Here is a 17,883-nt window from a genome sequence, read left to right as displayed (position 1 = left end):
ACAAATATGAAGACATTCCGGTCTACGGTTTATTTATTAACACAAATACACTGGTGAGCTTTATGTCACGTTATAGAACACCCTCCTAATGCACTCCTTCCAGCGCTATACGTAGATGAGCGAGTCCTTCTCCTCATAAGAGGTTCTGCAGCAGCGGCAGTCCGTACCGAGTCGAGGCTGACCTGCTAAACCACGCCCTCCGTGGGCAACCAGCACGAATTTCCATTGACTCCGCCTACTCGTGTAACACCCTCCCCGGCCGTGTGCCCGCCTCTTTCCCAGGCTTGCTCTTACGCGGTGTTCCCGGGCTCAGACCGTAGGACTGCGGGCTGGAGGCTGCCTGGGGCCCCTGGGAGCCGGCCCTGAGCACGAGCTGCAGGAGGAAGAACCGGGCCTGAGCTGCCAACTCGGCGAACAGAACCAGCACCGGGGTTACACACAGTATAAAGGTACTGAGCTGTCAATTAATCTGAGCACCATGGCAACTGCTGGGCTGTCATTTACCAGCCTCAGCACACTCACACTGACTGACTCACACTCACACTCACTCACTGACTGACTCACACTCACACTGACTGACTCACACTCACACTCACACTGACTGACACACACTCACACTGACTGACACACACTCACACTGACTGACACACACTCACACTGACTGACACACACACTATGTATTTGGCGATTTGGCCATACATGTTACAATTTTAGGTATTGTTACTTTTTTTGGTGCATTTCATCAATGTAAGGCAAGAAACGCTGGAATTTGTGTCTCATGTTATATATGTATGTATAGTATGTATGTATATAATACGGTCATAATATACACAGCTACATGAAAATATATTGATTATAAACTAATACATATATAAGATATTATGTATCTGTATTCTTTATTTAACCCTAGACATCCCGTAAGGTACTGAAAGGGTTTCACGCCGGTTCTTCCTCTGTCCCTACTTTAAATGCCTCGTAGATTAACCCTTTATGTGCAGCCACGTAACTTTCTTTAAGATAAAAGTGAGCCAAGGCTTCTCTTCTCCTTTACCTCGATCGGGTTTCGTCACATGATATGTCATTTTGTTGCCACCGGTTTCCTGGGACAGGCGATTGTCTTGTGAGATCTGTCACCTTCCTGTTTAGGCTCCAAAAAGAGGACCTCTGGTTTCCTAAACGTGCTGCTGGTCAGATAAAAGTCACGTTCAGGGTTCTTGCTTAAGATGTGGGATCGGTGGGATTTCCTTAGACCTAGCAGACCAGCCTAAGGAACAGGTGAATCCAGAACATCCATGGTGGTGCTGCCCCTTGTTCTGGTGGTCCCCCCTGTTCTCTTAATGCATTGTATAATGTGAGAACACATCCAGGGACCGTAAAGCCGTAATGGTGCAGTCAACGTACGTATGACATCATATGAGGTGGACTTTGTGGGCTGGTTGACCAACTCTATCCCTTCTATCCTCTTCACCAGCCAAAGAACGTTTACTGGTTCTTCAAGATGGCTTTTACATATCTTGAGCTGTTATCGTACTCTTGCAGCGTTCCCAGCTTCGTACATGTGTATGGAATTGTGCCATTTCATTAACCATTTATGTGTTACAGTAGCAAGACGGGGGTTTTGGTCCGTTTTTGCTTGTTCGGTGATGTGACTGGGGCTTTGAATATTAAAACCCTGTGTCTGAGGGGTAGGATCAGGGAGTTGTGCACCCCAGTGGCGAAGACCTCGTTTGACCAACTTATTCAAATGCCTCACTATAAAGATTTTAATGTACTTTTCAGTAGTTCTTTAATTTTATTGAAGTTCAATAATTTTTTACTCAATTTAGACCCTTAGACCAAAGAGAGCGTGCGTGTGAGTGAGTCAGGGGTAGGCACCAGCCTGGCTCATGGTGGACATTTACTGGGGTCTGTGATGATGTTCTATGGACCTTCACTAACCGTGCCACGGACACGTTGCCTATCCTTGGTCTGAACACTTTCATACAAAGCTCCCAGCAAGAAAGGTGGGCTTCGGCTAGTGAGCTTACAATCTAAACAATAGCAAACACTTTAATAAAAATGATGAGTATTTGTTTTTGTTGATTGTTCTTTGCTTTCATCAGCATGGCGGCGATCAAGGCTCTCCAGCAGTGGTGCAAGCAGCAGTGCGAGGGGTATCGAGATGTGAACATTACCAATATGACGACGTCATTCCGCGATGGTTTGGCGTTTTGTGCGATCCTTCACAAGCACCGGCCTGACCTCATGTAAGTGATTCTGTGTTCTAAGGGGTGTTTCACTAACGTTATTACCTCTGGGGGGGGAGAGCCATGGAGAAGTGGAAAGTTGAGTCACGTAAGTTCCGCTGTGTTTAGTAGTTTTGTACAATTGTATAAACTTGCGGTCACTTAAAGACGAACTCCAAACGTTTTTATTATTAGTATCGGATTAAAAATAAATTTTGAACCATATGGCGCTGACTCCTTATCGTGCCGCCTTTGTGGAAAACGATAGAATGACTCTTAATCGCCCAGCTGGATGCGCTGAGTAATGAAAAACTATGGAGGATCGGTCCTCGTGGTGTTTAAACACAGGGAAAGCCACCCAGAAATATTACGTAACCAGAAATATGGTGACCTTTATGTCTGCAGATAAAGGAAGTTTATGGGATAAAAATAGATATTTTTTGACGTACATTACTCTACAGCGCTACTGTATCCAGCGCTAGGGGGGGGGGTATATTACTGTATCCAGCGCTGTCGCTTTCCCTTTAAATGAAACGCATTATATCCATGATGTACAATTCTAGTTTATGTCATACCTTGTCTGGTTGCTGCTAGTCTTATATGGGAGTTTTAATTAATTCAGTGTTTAGCTGTGACATCCATGTACTAAATACACTTGCCAAGTAATCAGTGCTGGACGAGGAGACCAAATTACTGGCCCTGGACTGTTTTGGAACTTAAGGGGGGGGGTGCATTGAGTTATCTGACCAAGTATCTCCCCCTCGTTGAGAGCAGGCCGTCAACTTCTGGGAAACGGCCAAATGGTTGAATTTAGTTTGGTCAAAACACAAGACTTTTTTTAATATTACAGAAAAGCAACCATCATACTGGCAGAGAAAAACCAACATAAGACACTGACATGGGGTTGACCACACAAGCTGCGGTGGCTTGGCACTTCCGGTTATGCCACAATCAGAGGGACTGGTTGACAACCCATAGTCTAGCCTTTCTCGTAACCGCTTTGTGTTTTAACTGGCATAGATCTTCTTACAAACCTTTTCTGTTCTAAAGCATAAAGAAAAGTCATCATACAGCAGAAGACATGACGGGTCTTATCGTTAAACTGCTTACATCATAAAAATGCAGCACGTTGGTTAAAGTCCTCTAGAAAAATGTCACTTCTAGCTGCTACATTACAGCTGTTCCTCTGGATGAATGTGAATTCTTGTTTAAACGGCAAACCCTACAAGGAAAAGATATATTAACCCCGTTTACCTTAACCCTGACTTATAGGTTCGTGGAGCTTTTTATTGGCACAGATTTTTATTTTATTTTAATTATTTATTTATTTTTAACAAAAAGCATGAGATAATCTAAGAAAGTGTGATCTTTTACACATGGCTGACAATAGCGTGGTTCGTCTTGGGGAACATTTCCCTGTTAAGGCTTTTAAGATCAACGGATTACGGCTAAACCCACGATGGCAACGGTCCAGCAGCCGGAAGATTATGTGACGGGCTTAAGGTAGAGTCCGTGTTACGGAAATTACGTGTTGAAAATGCGAGACAGGCGTTACATTTTTGAGATTTCGTTGGCTGAATTATGTGATAATATACCCAAATGAATGTGGTATGTCCTAATATCATTTTACCTTGTGGGAAGCTGGAATAAATTGGGTGGAAATATGCACTTATTGGGTTTTTTTTGCCTTTAAGTTTCAAAGCTATTATGGAAAGGTTAAAAGAGTCAGTGGTTCTTACATTGTGGTCTGCGAATCACTGGTGGTCACACAAATCTTTTAATATGATCTTTAGAATCAGAGCTTTAACCAAAAGCCATGACTCTTTCAATGTTTCGGTGTCACATGACTTTACTTGTCAACTCGTGCTTGTTATTCACTAAAAGGAGAGTTGTGTTTTAGCCCTTTGACTTCACCGTTCAATATGGAGGTCTAACCCCCAGTGAGCTTCTGCTGCAGGCCAGGCCTCGATGGCCCTGGATGATGTATACTTGAAAGTGCCGTCACCCATTGAATTATGCATGATTCAGGGCCCTTCTTGTTGGAGAAACTTGCCAGTGTTGGCCCTTCAAAATGATTAGTGAAGTGAAAGAGGTCAACTCTACCCTTAGTGAGGAAACCCTAAATTGTCGTAAGAGAGGTAATACAAATATCACAGGTAAAGTGTGAAAATAAAGGCATTTCCCAAAACGCTGAGGCATTCTATATATATTTAACCGGCAGTAATTTTAGGAGACACTGGTTCCTTACTCCTGTGTGTAAGTCATAAAGAGGAAAGTAATATTTGCTTTGTAGGTGTTCACTGACTGCGTTATCTTAATTGATCTAACATGTTGATTAGCTGCTCGGCTTTCCATAGAATTGTGTGTTTTGTTTTTTGTTTTTGTTTTTTTGTGTGTTTGATGGAAGACCTTACCTGTTCCCTAAACCTACCTATTGATCTTTTTGAATTTTTATTTTGGTATAAATGAAGGTTTTATTCTAAATGTATGTATATATATGTATGTATATGTATATGTATATATACTGATGAAAGTCTGAAAATAAAAGACTGAAACGTTGACTTGTAACACAGAGTTTTGAGAGATTTATTGAAACCAAGTCCCAGGAGTGCTGGTAACTAATTTTGGAATCTATCTATCTATCTATCTATCTATCTATCTATCTATCTATCTATCTATCTATCTATCTATCTATCTATATCTCAGTAGTCAGCCTATATTGTAGTACTAAATATTTCTATGCCTGAAGTGTGCATATGTGTGGGTTAGTGTATATATCTAGTGAGTTATGGAACATTCTTAAGTCATCTTTTCTGGTTAGCATACTGAGGTCTCCAGAAAATGGAGCAAAGAATTCCTAATTAGTTCTATTTTTGGGGTTGGGAAATCCAGACGTCAACAGGCCTTTCCTGTGTTTTGCAGAAAGGAATTCACTTAACGGGGCCCGTGGAAGCCATTGCTGATATGGCGCAGCTGTGCGTGTGGGTGAAGATAAGGGTTTCAGACCTAAACAACAACAAAAGCATATTTGACAAGAAGCTTCATGTAATTTAAAGGGACAGCCTTGTGCCCCATAGAGCCCTGCAAATGAAGACTGTATATTAAGGTACTTTGTAGGTAAATTAATATAAATTCTCACCTATAGGAGAAGCAAGTACGCTGCCCTCTAGTTCTATGTCTAGTTTTTATGCCACGTTCGCCCAAGAGAGTGGTTTGCACCCATACTTTTGTGGACGGGAGGCTACTGCCCCTTGGACCTGCCGGCTTAGACCTGTTGCTGACAGTAAGAATTGAAAAATAAAAATGTATTATTAAAATTCAAACGCCTTATTGTGACTTTTATGGCTGAGGAACGCTGTAATACACTCATACCCAGCAAACACTTCGAGCTCCTAGAAAAAGAGACAGGGGAAGGAAAAAGTGACAAAGGGATTTGGGTACAAAGAAGGGACTGTATCTCCTAAACAGGGGCACTTGAGAGGCATGTGATAGTGTCTATCCAAAGATATATTCAACATATTATATGCCTGCCCATAAAAAAAATGAATTCTGGTTTATCCTGTGAAATGTCTTAACTTTAGATCTTTCCGAATTGCCCGCAGCTGTTGTACAGAACACTGTTTCTTCTCCCAAGATTTGTCCCATGCAGCGAGTGATCATTTCTCCAGCGTGGGGGAGGCTGGGGGGGGGGATCCTGGGTTTTGGCTCCGACTTGAAGCCCATGTTTGCTGCTTCCAGGAATGATGTGGCGGTGACTTGCATGAAATAAATCCACCGAGTGCTGAGCATTGCGCAAGAATAAGGAATAAACAACTACTGCTTGTGCTAACAAAGCTATGGCTATAAATTTAAACGTGTAATTCAGACCACCGCAAAGAATCTTTCCAAAGATATATAGTCTTGCTTACAAAGTCACTAATTAATAAATTAGGGCTCGGTAATTTTAATGGTGAAAAGAAATATCCTGTTTTGTCTACTTCAAATCGAGTCTAGCTCGTCGAAAATAGTCTTCCTGTTTTTTTTTCCTTCTGGATGTTTGAAGTGACTTATCAAGTGTCCGTGTAATATGGCACATCTTATAATTTTGATTTTAATTAAATGGTTTTAGTATTTTTTTTCTCTCGATGTTTTGTTTAAACTAATAAGCAGTAGCAAATGTCCGCATTGTTAGCGTGTCCTGTTTTGCTGGCTTGTATGATTCTTATCGGTTTGGTGTCCCCGACCTTCACGTTACACAGCCGGGTTTTGCCGCGTCCGTGTTGGCCGTGTTAGATACATTGTATTTCAGGAAGCACCTGGATGGACCTAAAGAAAAATCAGGGAACACAAATTGATTCAGGATGTGACTTCATTGTCACTGGTTTCAGAACCCCCGTTGTGATTAAAAGGAAAATTATATTTTATCTACAGAAACCTCTCTTCACCAGGAGTGATTCCAGTCATCCGCAATGAACGCTGATTAAATAAATAAAAAATTCATAAAATAATAATAAAAACAAAATTGTCATTTTTAGGGTTATGTATAGAAAACTGAAATTCCTGAGACATGGTAACTAGCAAAAGGTCACAAAGCCACATCGCTTTATATAACTTTGTAAGGCATTGGAAGAATACTGTATTTTACGTGCATGTTTTTAATTCGTACCCATACAGGGGAACTTTACACGTTTGCCCAGGAGTCTCCGGGTGAAGCGCTACTTTCCTGGTCTCCAGGACTGTTTCCACTTTCTCTGGGCAGTGGAGTGCTGTTTGTTTTTGTTGCATTAAAATTAAATTCCATCTTCCTGTGGTTTTTAACTTGCATTATTTTTTTTTTTCTTCAGAAACTTTAATTCTCTCAGCAAAGAAAATGTTTATGAAAATAACCACCTGGTAAGTTTGTTACCCTTCTGAACCTCTGTTCTACCTTCTGTACTTCTCGTTGGGACCCAGGCATTGTGAATGTGTCAGGAAGACAATATGTAACATTAGAAAAGTAACATTTTGAATAGAAGACTTTTCGTCTCCACTGGACTTGTTTATATTCCAAAAGATAAATGTCTGCTAGAGAACGGGGCTGGTTACGGGAGAACAGTAGGCCTAATGATGTCCACCAGGGTTCTTTTGTGACTGACCATAAACCTTACCCAGTCCACCTTACTGGATATCGCACCGTACTGTACACGTCTCTTGGTTGGTCTATCACCAGCCATCTTGTCGGGAAGAATGCAAGGTTCCAAAGGCTCCTCTCAGGTATTGTGGGCCAGATTGGGCTGTCTAATGGTTCTGCAGAATAGATAACAGTACCGACCCAGTCTTCAATGGAGCAGTACACAGAATATATATAAATATGTTTTAACGTTTCAGATGTAGCCGCTTTTAGTCAAGGGACTGTTACGCATGGTTAGGTGGTTAAGTAACCTGTTAGATTGATTGCTGCACCTTACACTTTCCCTTTCGTTTTCCCGTCAATGCTTATTAATTGCTTTCTGGAATTTCTTGGTGATTTCCCGAATGTCTTGTGATAGCTCTTCACGGATGACTTGAAATTTGTTTGCCATTTTCAGTCGGGTTCAGGCTAGATTTGAGATTACATTATCGAGATGGCCGCTCAACTCTAGTTGCTAGATAACATCAGTCTTCCAAATTCAACTGTATCTTAAAGGGTTAAATTGTATGCTATGGAACTGCAATAGGCAAGTAATCTTATGGATTTACTTTGATGCCATGTAATTACTAGTTACCTGTTTACCTAGAGTGGAGAATAGAAAGATAGACATTGAGTGCTGATTAGAACACTTACCAGGTGTCCGAATCCACGTGACCCCGAGGAGCAACTCTACATGTGTCAAATCTAAGTTACTTAGACAAGACCAAGGTGACTAAATCAGGACAGGTGATAACTATGATCTAGTTTGCCTATTCCAGTTCTGGAAAAACATGTGTCCGGATGTTGCGCAACTACCAATACAATATTCTGTATTTACAGTGGCTTTTCCACCATAGCTGTCTCATCACTGATCAGGTCTTTCTCTCCTTTTTCTCCCTCGTTTCCTCCATTAAATGTGCCAGGCTTTTCGTGTTGCTGAAGAAAAACTGGGTATTCCAGCTTTGTTGGATGCTGAAGACATGGTCCAACTTAAGGTCCCGGACCGGCTCAGTATCCTGACTTACGTGTCGCAATATTACAACTACTTCCACGGCAGATCTCCCAGTGAGTATTTCGTACTGATCATCCTTCTGGGGGGAAAAGGGGCAATTTCTGGTAACTGTGGGGCTTCTCCCCCCCCCCACACATTCAAGACTTTGAGAAGATAATGCCAAAAAAAGGGCCAGTTGTCTCATTCTTAATGCTTTTTCCTTAATTTTTGACAAATGGGGAAATATTTTTCTAAGCGAGAGATATCCCAAATCTCAGAAACCCATGAGATTAATAATAACAACCAAAAAATGTAACAAGTCCCTGTTTGAGCAGGATTGGGAATCATGGGTCCCTGGGGATGAGAAGATATTTATTTTTTTAATATATTTTTATGGGCTAAGAACGATGTACTTTGGGAATGGGGTCAATAAAGACTTATTCTTTCCCATAAACTGTAGTTGTTCGATGATCCGTTTATAAACCGTTTGCTTCTGAGGTTAGTTATAAAGGGAGCGGCTGGACTTTATTCCCTGTGTTTTTTTAATCCTGGGAAACCCCAATTCAAGAGACTTTATCTCCCTGGAGGACTGCTTAAAATGTTTTCGGTTGTGCTGATAATACAAAGGGGCAGCTTTCTCCAAAACCACAGCGCAGAAAGGAATGTGCCCTCCGCTGACAAAATGACCTCTCGGTCTGGCCCCTTGTTCTGTTTGGGGTTTTTGCAGCCTTACATCACTTATGAAAGCATGAAAAGTAACCCCACCAAAATAAAATGGTAAATAATGCTACTTTATACACAAAAAGTTGCTTTTAAAATCTAATTATCTAATATCTTAAGGATCCCATCCTACTTTTATTGAATTGTATTTGTAGAAGGTTGGCAGATTCTGTAGCGCTATTACAATAAGGCACAGTGAAAGTAAGTAAACATTCTGCTACATAAGGAGAAGAGTCCTGTTCTTGGGAGCTTACAATCTATTAGTCTTAAGGGAGTTGGAGGTGACAAAGACTAAGGGCAGGGGTGACTGGGGGCAATTCCCTGAGAATTGGCACGTCTCAGCTTCTACCCATTAATGTTTGTTTAAATAAGCAGTGAACACATCTATTCATCGCACGTGAAACTCGCCGATCACTGCTTCTTGTAGTTGAGATGAAAATTTGTGTTTAGTGAAAAAAAAGAACTTTGCTATTTCTTCTGTCCACCATAATATGAAAATTGATCGTTTTTTTCCAGACCTTAAGAATCGTCAGCATCGTCATTTTATGAAGCAAAGAACATTCCTGATTCTGCATGTAATGAGGCGAGGAGAGATGTGATAGAAACTTTAAAATACTTAAACAGGGATTAAACAAAGTATAGGAGGGAAGTTTATTTAAGAGGAGAAATGTTAGAACAAGAGGAGATCATCAAAAACTGGGGGGGCAAGGGTTTACCAAGACGGTGGTAGATAAATGGACTAGCTTCCCATCAGAAGTGGTAGAGGGTAATACAGTAAGGGAATGTAAACACGCATGGGAAGGGCATAAAACGTTCGTGACTCTAAGATAAGACCAGTGACTGATTACGGTTTGAGTCTTGGAAAAACGGGCAGAAGAGATGTTTCTATGTAAATAATCATCAATCGTAAGAAATTGTTTTTGGCAAAATATAGGTTTTTTTTTTTTATTTTCTCTACGTCCAGCTTCTTTGCTTTCAGTTTCTCCTACGTAGAAGTGAAGAAATGTTCCGTGTCTGTTTGCCCCCAGATTCCCGCAGCAGGGGGTGGAACACAAGAATGCGCCTATTGTTCTCGGGGTATCAATCACCATTTAACTCCCAGAATCCCCTGGTGCAAACGCGTTAGGTCGCTGTTGCGTTTCTGTGTATATTTTCCTTGGGCTTCTCTTTTTCTTTTTTTTGGTTGTTTGTTTCTTAATTTGTTAACTGGATTAGGGTGCGTGCTTCTCAGAAGGCAAATATTTTCCTGAATAAATACCAATGTTGTTTGAACAGAACTTGGCTGTGATTCTCCATAAAACTTGCCACGGAGGAGGTTAGAACTTGTTCTCTGTAACTTCTCTGGCACGATAAAAAAAAAAAAAGAAAAAAAATCCTAATTCTAAATGTATCTTTTTTTTTTTTTTATACATGTTAGAGAATTACACAGTTTCTTATTCTCTGTTACGTTATTATGTTCTGAATACATCGATATATAAAAATGAGCCTCCGGAGTAAGAACATTAGGGTGACTTAATTATCCAGGTTAATGGCTTACCGGCTAAAACTGAATAAATATCCTAGCCATAAAGGCAGGAGGGAAATTCAAGGTCATATTTAGCCTTGTAAACAGAGAGATATGTGTGTGCGGTTAATTGTTATACAGTTTGAGCGTTCTTCTGGCTAACTTACAGAAATCCCCTTTAGGGACAGATTTACCAGAGGTGAAAATGTGTGCAGTGAAAAGAAAGAAATACAGAAAAAGCTACTCTTTATGAAATTTTTCCATATGTATATTTTTTACCGTTTGGGAAAAACAGAAATTCCTTCCGCCTTGACGTTTCTCATTTTGTTATGAACTTGGCCAAAGTCTGTGTTGGGTTCGCTTCTGGAGACCTCATCTAAGCTCTCCCATTTACTATTATTATATTAAATTTACTATTTATTATTTTCCCCAGTTGGTGGCATGGGGGCGGTGAAACGTCCCCCGCCAGATACCATTGAGGAGCCAATTGGAAAGAAAGTTACCAATGATGTCCCACCGAGCACCAACCGTCCACAGCCTGCTCCGAGAAGCAACCCACCAGCATTAAAGGACAACTTGGTCGTTGAAAACGCTCCTGTGAGAGCGGTAAGGAACCTTATTGACCAACTTAAATACCCACTTGCCCATAATCCTTTACTGCACCAGTGCTCTGCCTAGCTTTGCCGCAGATGATACGGTTACAACCTCATGATGTAAGTGGTGTCTTCTCTCCAATTCAGGGAATAAGAGAAATTGACAGCAATGGATCAGTCAGCAGCAGCTGCACGCTCTGCGGAAAGCATGTTCATTTGGTCCAAAGGCATCTGTCTGACGGGAAATTGTACCATAGGAATTGTTTCAAGTAAGTCTTTCAAAGTAAAGGTATTGGAGGTTTGGTGGGCTAGTAAAATATCTTGTAGGACTGCATTGCTGTTCAGCATCATTGCTTTATATGCTATATTTTCCCCATAAAGGTGGAAACGAGTACTTGGTTTTTTTATTTGTTTTGCATACTCAATCTAAATTTTTTTTTCTACATTCTTGCTAGATGTAAGCAGTGTTCACGCACTTTGCAGCCAGGAAATTATAAAATTGGTGATGACCCTGGCACCTTCATCTGTTCAAGTCATCATCCCACCATCACTTCACCAGTAACGGCCAACAGTAGTCCTTCTGGACCATATAGACCTGCAGCAAGTGCCTTTACCAATAACCAGAAAAGCCCATCTGTCACAAGTTCGCTGGTACCCAAGGAGAATGACAAAACTCCAGTAAATAAATTTGTTCCAAACACCACAAACTCTGTTAATCACGAGCCAACTAATAGGACGGCAGTGGGTTTTGTGAGTAACAATAAAAACAGCTCAAATATCGGTATGAAAGCAGGACAAGGACCAGCTAGTAAAGTCACACCAAGCTTTCAAAAGGCAACTAATAAGGAAAGTTCAAGTGCAGCAAACACGGTCACTCCAGAGCCAACAAACAGGACGGAGGTGGGCTTTTTCAATGTCCACAAATGGAGTCCAAATGTCTCCAACGCATCTGAGTCTGAAAACACAAACAAAGCTTCTACTGGTTACTCTAGCAAAAATGTCATTAATGACACAGGTCCTCGGGTCCATGAACAGGCAAACAGTCCAACCCCTTCTTATCTACAAACTTACAAAGGGAAAACAGATAATGCAAACTCTTCGTTATCCGGCTCGTCAAAGGAAGCCAAAAAAGAGCCATGGCAAACGAAGACTTCCAGTTCCACAAGTAACTCCATCAGTGTACTATCCAGCCCTGGTGGAAAGTGGTCATCTTCTCCAGTCTCAAAACATGAACCTCAAGACAGTGACTCTTCTACAAAGAAATTTTCATCAACTGCAGCCAAGAACAAGGAAGCTCGGGACAAGTTCTTCCAGGCAAGTCCTGTGGTCATTGAGCCAACAAACAGCAGTTCATCATCCGCTAAAGACACTCCTAAAGTTTCCAGTTCTAATGGACCTGGCAGGTCTTTGGCTATCGGTTCGACATCAGGAACTTCAGAGGTGAACATGGATAAAGACAGAGACAAAGCTAGAAGTTACCTTCTGAAAGCACTTCCTGGATCCAGTTCCCCAAAACCTGGAGGAGCTGAAAAGTCTAGCAGTGTATCCATTCCACAAAGGTAAATATTTCACTTCTAGCATCTGGTGTCTGATTTATTCTATAGTCGGTCTAAAGACTTTGATGATACCTTTTTAACAAGTAATATTTAATATATTTTTCCTCCTCAAGGAACCTTGATGTTAAACAAACAGAATCCAAGACCGCCAGCCGTAAAGAGGAGCCCCAGAGACCTGTCCCGAAAGAGCGTCAGACTAAAGCGGCCACTTCTAGTCCAGAGCCTCCTAAAACCACCCCGATGTACACCTTCAGCAAGGAAACTAGCGCTCCAAATGCAGGGAAGAGTCTTGTTTCTACACAGACTGGTTTATCCGGTGCTGGTTCCGTTCCAAACGGTAAGTATTCTTCTTTGGTGATTCCTCTCTTTCACTGGAGAAAGAAAAACGTTATAAACAAAACTACATTTCCACTAGTCTCACCAGTCTACACAAATGCTTTTAAGTGCGTCTTCGTGGAGACTTTAATTCTTGTTTTCTAATGAGCTTGATTTCTCATTACAGCTCAAGTACCCAGCTCTAAAGTCTCAAAGTCAGAAGCCCCCGAAGACTGGAGATACAGCTCAAGTACCCAGCTCTAAAGTCTCAAAGTCAGAAGCCCCCGAAGACTGGAGATCTTTGCTTAAATCAGTTGAGAAGAGGCCCTCCATTCCGGGGTAAGTATGTGGCAACTGCACAGAATTCACATCTCAAACTACCCTCTTTGGGGAAACTTCATTATTAATGGCCCACCACCGTTTTGGATGTCCCTCTACTCCATAGAATGAAATAGAATTTTCAGATGTTGTCTTGCAATGTACCAAGTGATTATCCGGCTTGTTCTGATTTGATATATGCCTTTCGTGTCTTGGTATATATGTTTATTTTCTTCCTGTGATTGTTCTTTTGTCGGTGAACGTGTAATTCTATTTGATTGTGTCCATCTAAACGCGCTGTCGGCCCCCTTGGCACAAACTTCAGTTCTTCTGCTTGAGTTTCCTTAAATAGCATTGTCTGTTCATGGTATTGTGTATTTTCCGAATGATTAACTCCAGATTAGCTCTCCGCTTCTTACGAATGTGCTGAAATTCCATCTGTCAGACGGCGCGGGTTTTATATGGGATGAGACACACATGTTTGCTTGCATGTGTCTGGGAAAGTCCTGAGATCTGACCCTTTTGGGCAGCCGATAGAAGACAGAAACTCCCGTCTTCTAACGGGGATCCAATCTACAATCTGTAAAAAAGAAAAACTTCCTCTCTGCCCTTTTTTTAAAAAAAAATTATTATTTGGGGACAAAAGTGTAGTAAATTAGTTCGTACAATGGTAATATATACTCTTTTTGGCTCTATATATGTAAGTATTGATTATATGCGGAACAATTAAAGATCAGAGTTGGCTAATCCTCTTTGATATTATTTATTATTCATTTGGAGGCCCCACTATAGGCATTTTTCTGCAGAAAGAAAGAAGGGAAAACATAGTTCCTTCTTTAGCCCATGAAAAAAGGACTGTAATTATAGTTTTGTAAATCTTTCTTTGTATGTTGCTGTATGACAATGTTTTATGGGTGTTTGTGTATTTTTCTCTGTTTCCATATAGTGATTTTTGTAAGGATAGATTTCAGCCAGTTAATGAGGTTTAGAACCATCCTTAATTGCATTTACGTTTTCAACAGGGCAATTTTGGAAAAGCCTCCACTCCAAGACCAAGAAAAAACCTCTTCCCGAGTCCCGGAAAAAACCTCTTCCCGAGTCCCGGAGAAAACTTCTTCCCGAGTCCCGGAAAAAACTTCTTCCCGAAGTCACGATGCAACATGGCAGACAAAACCAACTTCGGTCACGACTACTGTGATGGTGAACATCAATCCAAATCCATCTGGGAAAGAAAATAAACCTGTGCAGTTTGTCGTATCCCCTGCGTCACCGACTCAAGAAGGAAAACTGGATGAGAAAGGTTATTATTATTGTTTTTATTCTCATTCCTTTAAAAGGGGCATTTCAAACAAAACGTCTATTTTTCTTTTCCATTTACTAGTCCTGTCTCTACAGCTCTGTTACAGAAGAACTACGTTAAAGACATGGGGGCTAGACATGTCATGTTGGTGCCATCGGGATGGGCGATTCTGTTTTGGGATGATTGACCCTGTCTTGTGGTCTGACTCAACTGGGTCTTAGTGTTACCATTTAATATTTAAATCTATTCCTGGAGGGGCTGCAGAATAAGCCTTTAAGAAACTATAGTATTTGATGGCAGATAGGAGAATGTTTCTTCGTTTTGTCTGCCATTGTCTTACCTGTTGTTGTAAGAGCCAAAACCTTACTTGGTTCTTGTCTTATATTCAGGGTAGCCTTATGCCTATTCTCTGCTGGCTTAAATTCCCTTACTGTATGGACGCTGCCTCTTCTGCCGGAGGATTGCTCCGCATATCTACCCCCCTGTTAAGTAGTGGAGGCTGTGCTTTGCCTAGTCATGCACACACTGTTCACTCCCTCAGAAAAAATCCTGAAACTCCAGAATTATGTCCCTGCAAGATAGTGAAAGATGCCTACTTTGATAAAATGTGCCTTGCTTGCAATTAACCCCTTCCGTGCTAGATGAGTTAACAGTGCGTTTGATGTTTATAATGTACCCCTTTTTTTACCTGTTACATTAAAACTAGCGCCCAAAAATAAAAACCCAAATATTTTTGTATCGTTCTTAATCGCAAACTTAGTTCTGAAGGAGTCCTCGGAAAATACGTAGACTGCTCGGAGAATCGGTCTCTGTCAGGCGATCGTGGTGAGAGGCGGCTCGTGTTGGAAACGATGGAAATGCCGTTTTTTTTTTGCATACAAAAGCATGCACTTTGCCAGAATCCTTTGCCCCTGCGTGGTGAGCGCATGAGAGTAAGCCGGGGGAGAGCTGAATGCTTTGCTGTGTTTCGTGGTTGTTAAAGTTCCCAAGAACCTGGGTTTTCGAGTCCAAGCATGCAGTCCCTGCTGTGATGGTTATCTCCGCTTTGTAGATATCCGTTTGACGTAAAATTCCGTTTTGGCTATCCTCTTCTGTTTGGAAACACCTGTGCGAGCACGTACCACCGTCTGCAGAAGGCACGTGTTTCAACTAAATAAAACCTTTTGTGTTTGTTCTTCTATTACACGTTACAATGGTAGCAAATTTCTTTAAATATCTAACTTATGGTCGAAAAGAAATTTTTTTTAGATGTAAACCAACTTATTCCACAAAATGTAAATTGTATTATTTTTCTGCTCGGTTCTCCGCTTATGTGTACAATGTGTTTTTTTTTGTGTGATTTTTGTCCCCAAAACATTGATTCGCCAGTTGATAAGCATGTTATAAGCATGACCTGTGTTAGCCTGCAGACCATGCATGAACATTTTAACCGCTTAACTTTTTTTTTTAAAATAGTTTTTATCGGTAATTTGAATCTTTGTCTCTTTTCGACTCCTTTCAGCGCGGCCGACCGCTACGCCACCAAAGAAAAAGCTTCTTAAGGTCAACGTGGACCTGATCAGCGATTTGCCAAAAACAGAACAAAAATGGCAGGATGCGAGCGAGGAGCCCAAGCACCCTTCCTGGCGTTTCCACTTGAATAAAGAAGATAATGTGTCTTCCAAGAACACTGAGAACTTCGTGCCATCGTCTACAGGTAACTTAAGTACGCTGATTTGTCTGGGTATCTACACAACAGCTACGGTGCAGATTATTTTGTCCGTAATAATACCTTCATATCGTAATATGCCCACACAACCTTCTGTGACGTAGCTGGCGGCCATATTTGGTTTATATGTAGATATATAATAAATGCCTTTTTTTAAGCACAATGTCTCAAATGTGAACATCTTGCACTCCAACTCATTGCTTATAAAATAAATACCTTCACCTTTATCTGAATATTTAATATATATTTATATTTAACATTAATATTTTGTAATATAATCTATTTTTTTGGTGCAAAATTCCTTTCCGACTGCATGACTGATAGTGGATTATAATGGTGAATGTAATTTAATCAACAAATTAAAGGAATAGATGAAGAAATTGGGTTATTACTGTGTTGGCCCCCACTCACTACTTTATTATAATAGGCTAATAAATGTAAAAAAAAATACCGGTATATATTTTACCAAATCTGCACTTTTTTTTTTAATATATTTGTTTTTCTATGCTTAGTTGTTCGCTACTGAACAAACGCGCAAAAAGAAAAGTATTTTCCGCGCATGCCCTCCCTTGCCTTTGGCCGTGTGACAGATTCTCCTTAAAAAAATTTTTACGCTCCCTTAGCAGATGTAAAGTGTACCCGGCAGACACGATCCGAGGTCGCTGCATGCCTTGCGGTGACGTGAGGTGTATAACGCCTTGCTTTATAACATGAAAAACCTCCCTGTCAGCCTCTCCCTTCTGAGTCACGCTCGCTGGAAAATCTCAGCGCATGTCGCATCTTCCCTTCTTTAACGTTTCTTGCTAAATTTAGAAGAACATTATTATTTACCGGTGTTTATTAATACAACCTAATTTCCATACGGGAAACTGTACAGCACAGATCTCACCTGGGGAGAACGAGTGAATAAATATGTAGCATTAAGTGATTAATTGGAATGATTGACATGATTTCATTTTACATTCATTTAGATTTTTGTTTTTTGTTTTTGTTCTTTTATTTTATTTTTTCCAGTTAAAATATCCAAGTTGTTATCACAAGACTTGTCAGAAAATGGAAGAGCTCCGTATAAGGTTAGTACAGGTATAGGTGATGTCCTGTATAGAAGAATAAGATAAGAAAATAACTTATAGTGGCCGGAACTTATCCTATCCATTCAAAGGATGATTCCAATGGGAATTTTATATACTCCCAAGTTCTAAAGAGTAATTAGAGTAATTTTATCAGAGGCACAAATGACTGCCTTGAGTAGGGAGAAGACTCTACTGTAAAAATCAATTTTTAAGACAAAAGAAAAAAAAATTCTCTTTGTCTGTTGTCTCTGAAGGACTACCTGATCACGTATGTGTGTGTTCTATAGCATAAGGCAGATTATATAGAGATATGATATCTGAATTGGTGTGTGTATGTATGTATGTATGTATGTATATAAATATGTATAATATATATATATATATAAAATCCAAAATTAACAATTGCACTCCAAATGCCAAATTTCTGCCCGGTGCCAAATAACTGCAGCAGT

The 17,883-nt window shown here is 40.6% G+C and overlaps 1 protein-coding gene across 1 annotated transcript in view; it reads left to right on the top strand.

Annotated features, from left to right (window-relative positions):
* The first annotated feature begins 285 nt into the window (after nt 1-285).
* MICALL2 (MICAL like 2) overlaps nt 286-17,883 on the top strand; it is a 21,626-nt gene continuing 4,028 nt past the window's right edge. Inside the window, exons 1-12 of the mRNA XM_053471324.1 lie at nt 286-449; nt 2,103-2,246; nt 7,049-7,097; nt 8,277-8,418; nt 11,002-11,174; nt 11,309-11,430; nt 11,617-12,720; nt 12,831-13,054; nt 13,278-13,371; nt 14,373-14,650; nt 16,152-16,346; nt 17,373-17,431. Coding sequence (XP_053327299.1) covers nt 2,104-2,246; nt 7,049-7,097; nt 8,277-8,418; nt 11,002-11,174; nt 11,309-11,430; nt 11,617-12,720; nt 12,831-13,054; nt 13,278-13,371; nt 14,373-14,650; nt 16,152-16,346; nt 17,373-17,431 — 2,583 coding nt within the window. The 5' untranslated portion in view covers nt 286-449; nt 2,103. The remainder of the gene's footprint in view (nt 450-2,102; nt 2,247-7,048; nt 7,098-8,276; nt 8,419-11,001; nt 11,175-11,308; nt 11,431-11,616; nt 12,721-12,830; nt 13,055-13,277; nt 13,372-14,372; nt 14,651-16,151; nt 16,347-17,372; nt 17,432-17,883) is intronic.

This window comes from Spea bombifrons, chromosome 7 (genome assembly GCF_027358695.1).
Source record: "Spea bombifrons isolate aSpeBom1 chromosome 7, aSpeBom1.2.pri, whole genome shotgun sequence".
NCBI lineage: Eukaryota > Metazoa > Chordata > Amphibia > Anura > Pelobatidae > Spea > Spea bombifrons.
The sequence above is the reverse complement of the archived record's forward strand: the minus strand, read 5'-3'. Positions and strand labels throughout refer to the sequence as shown.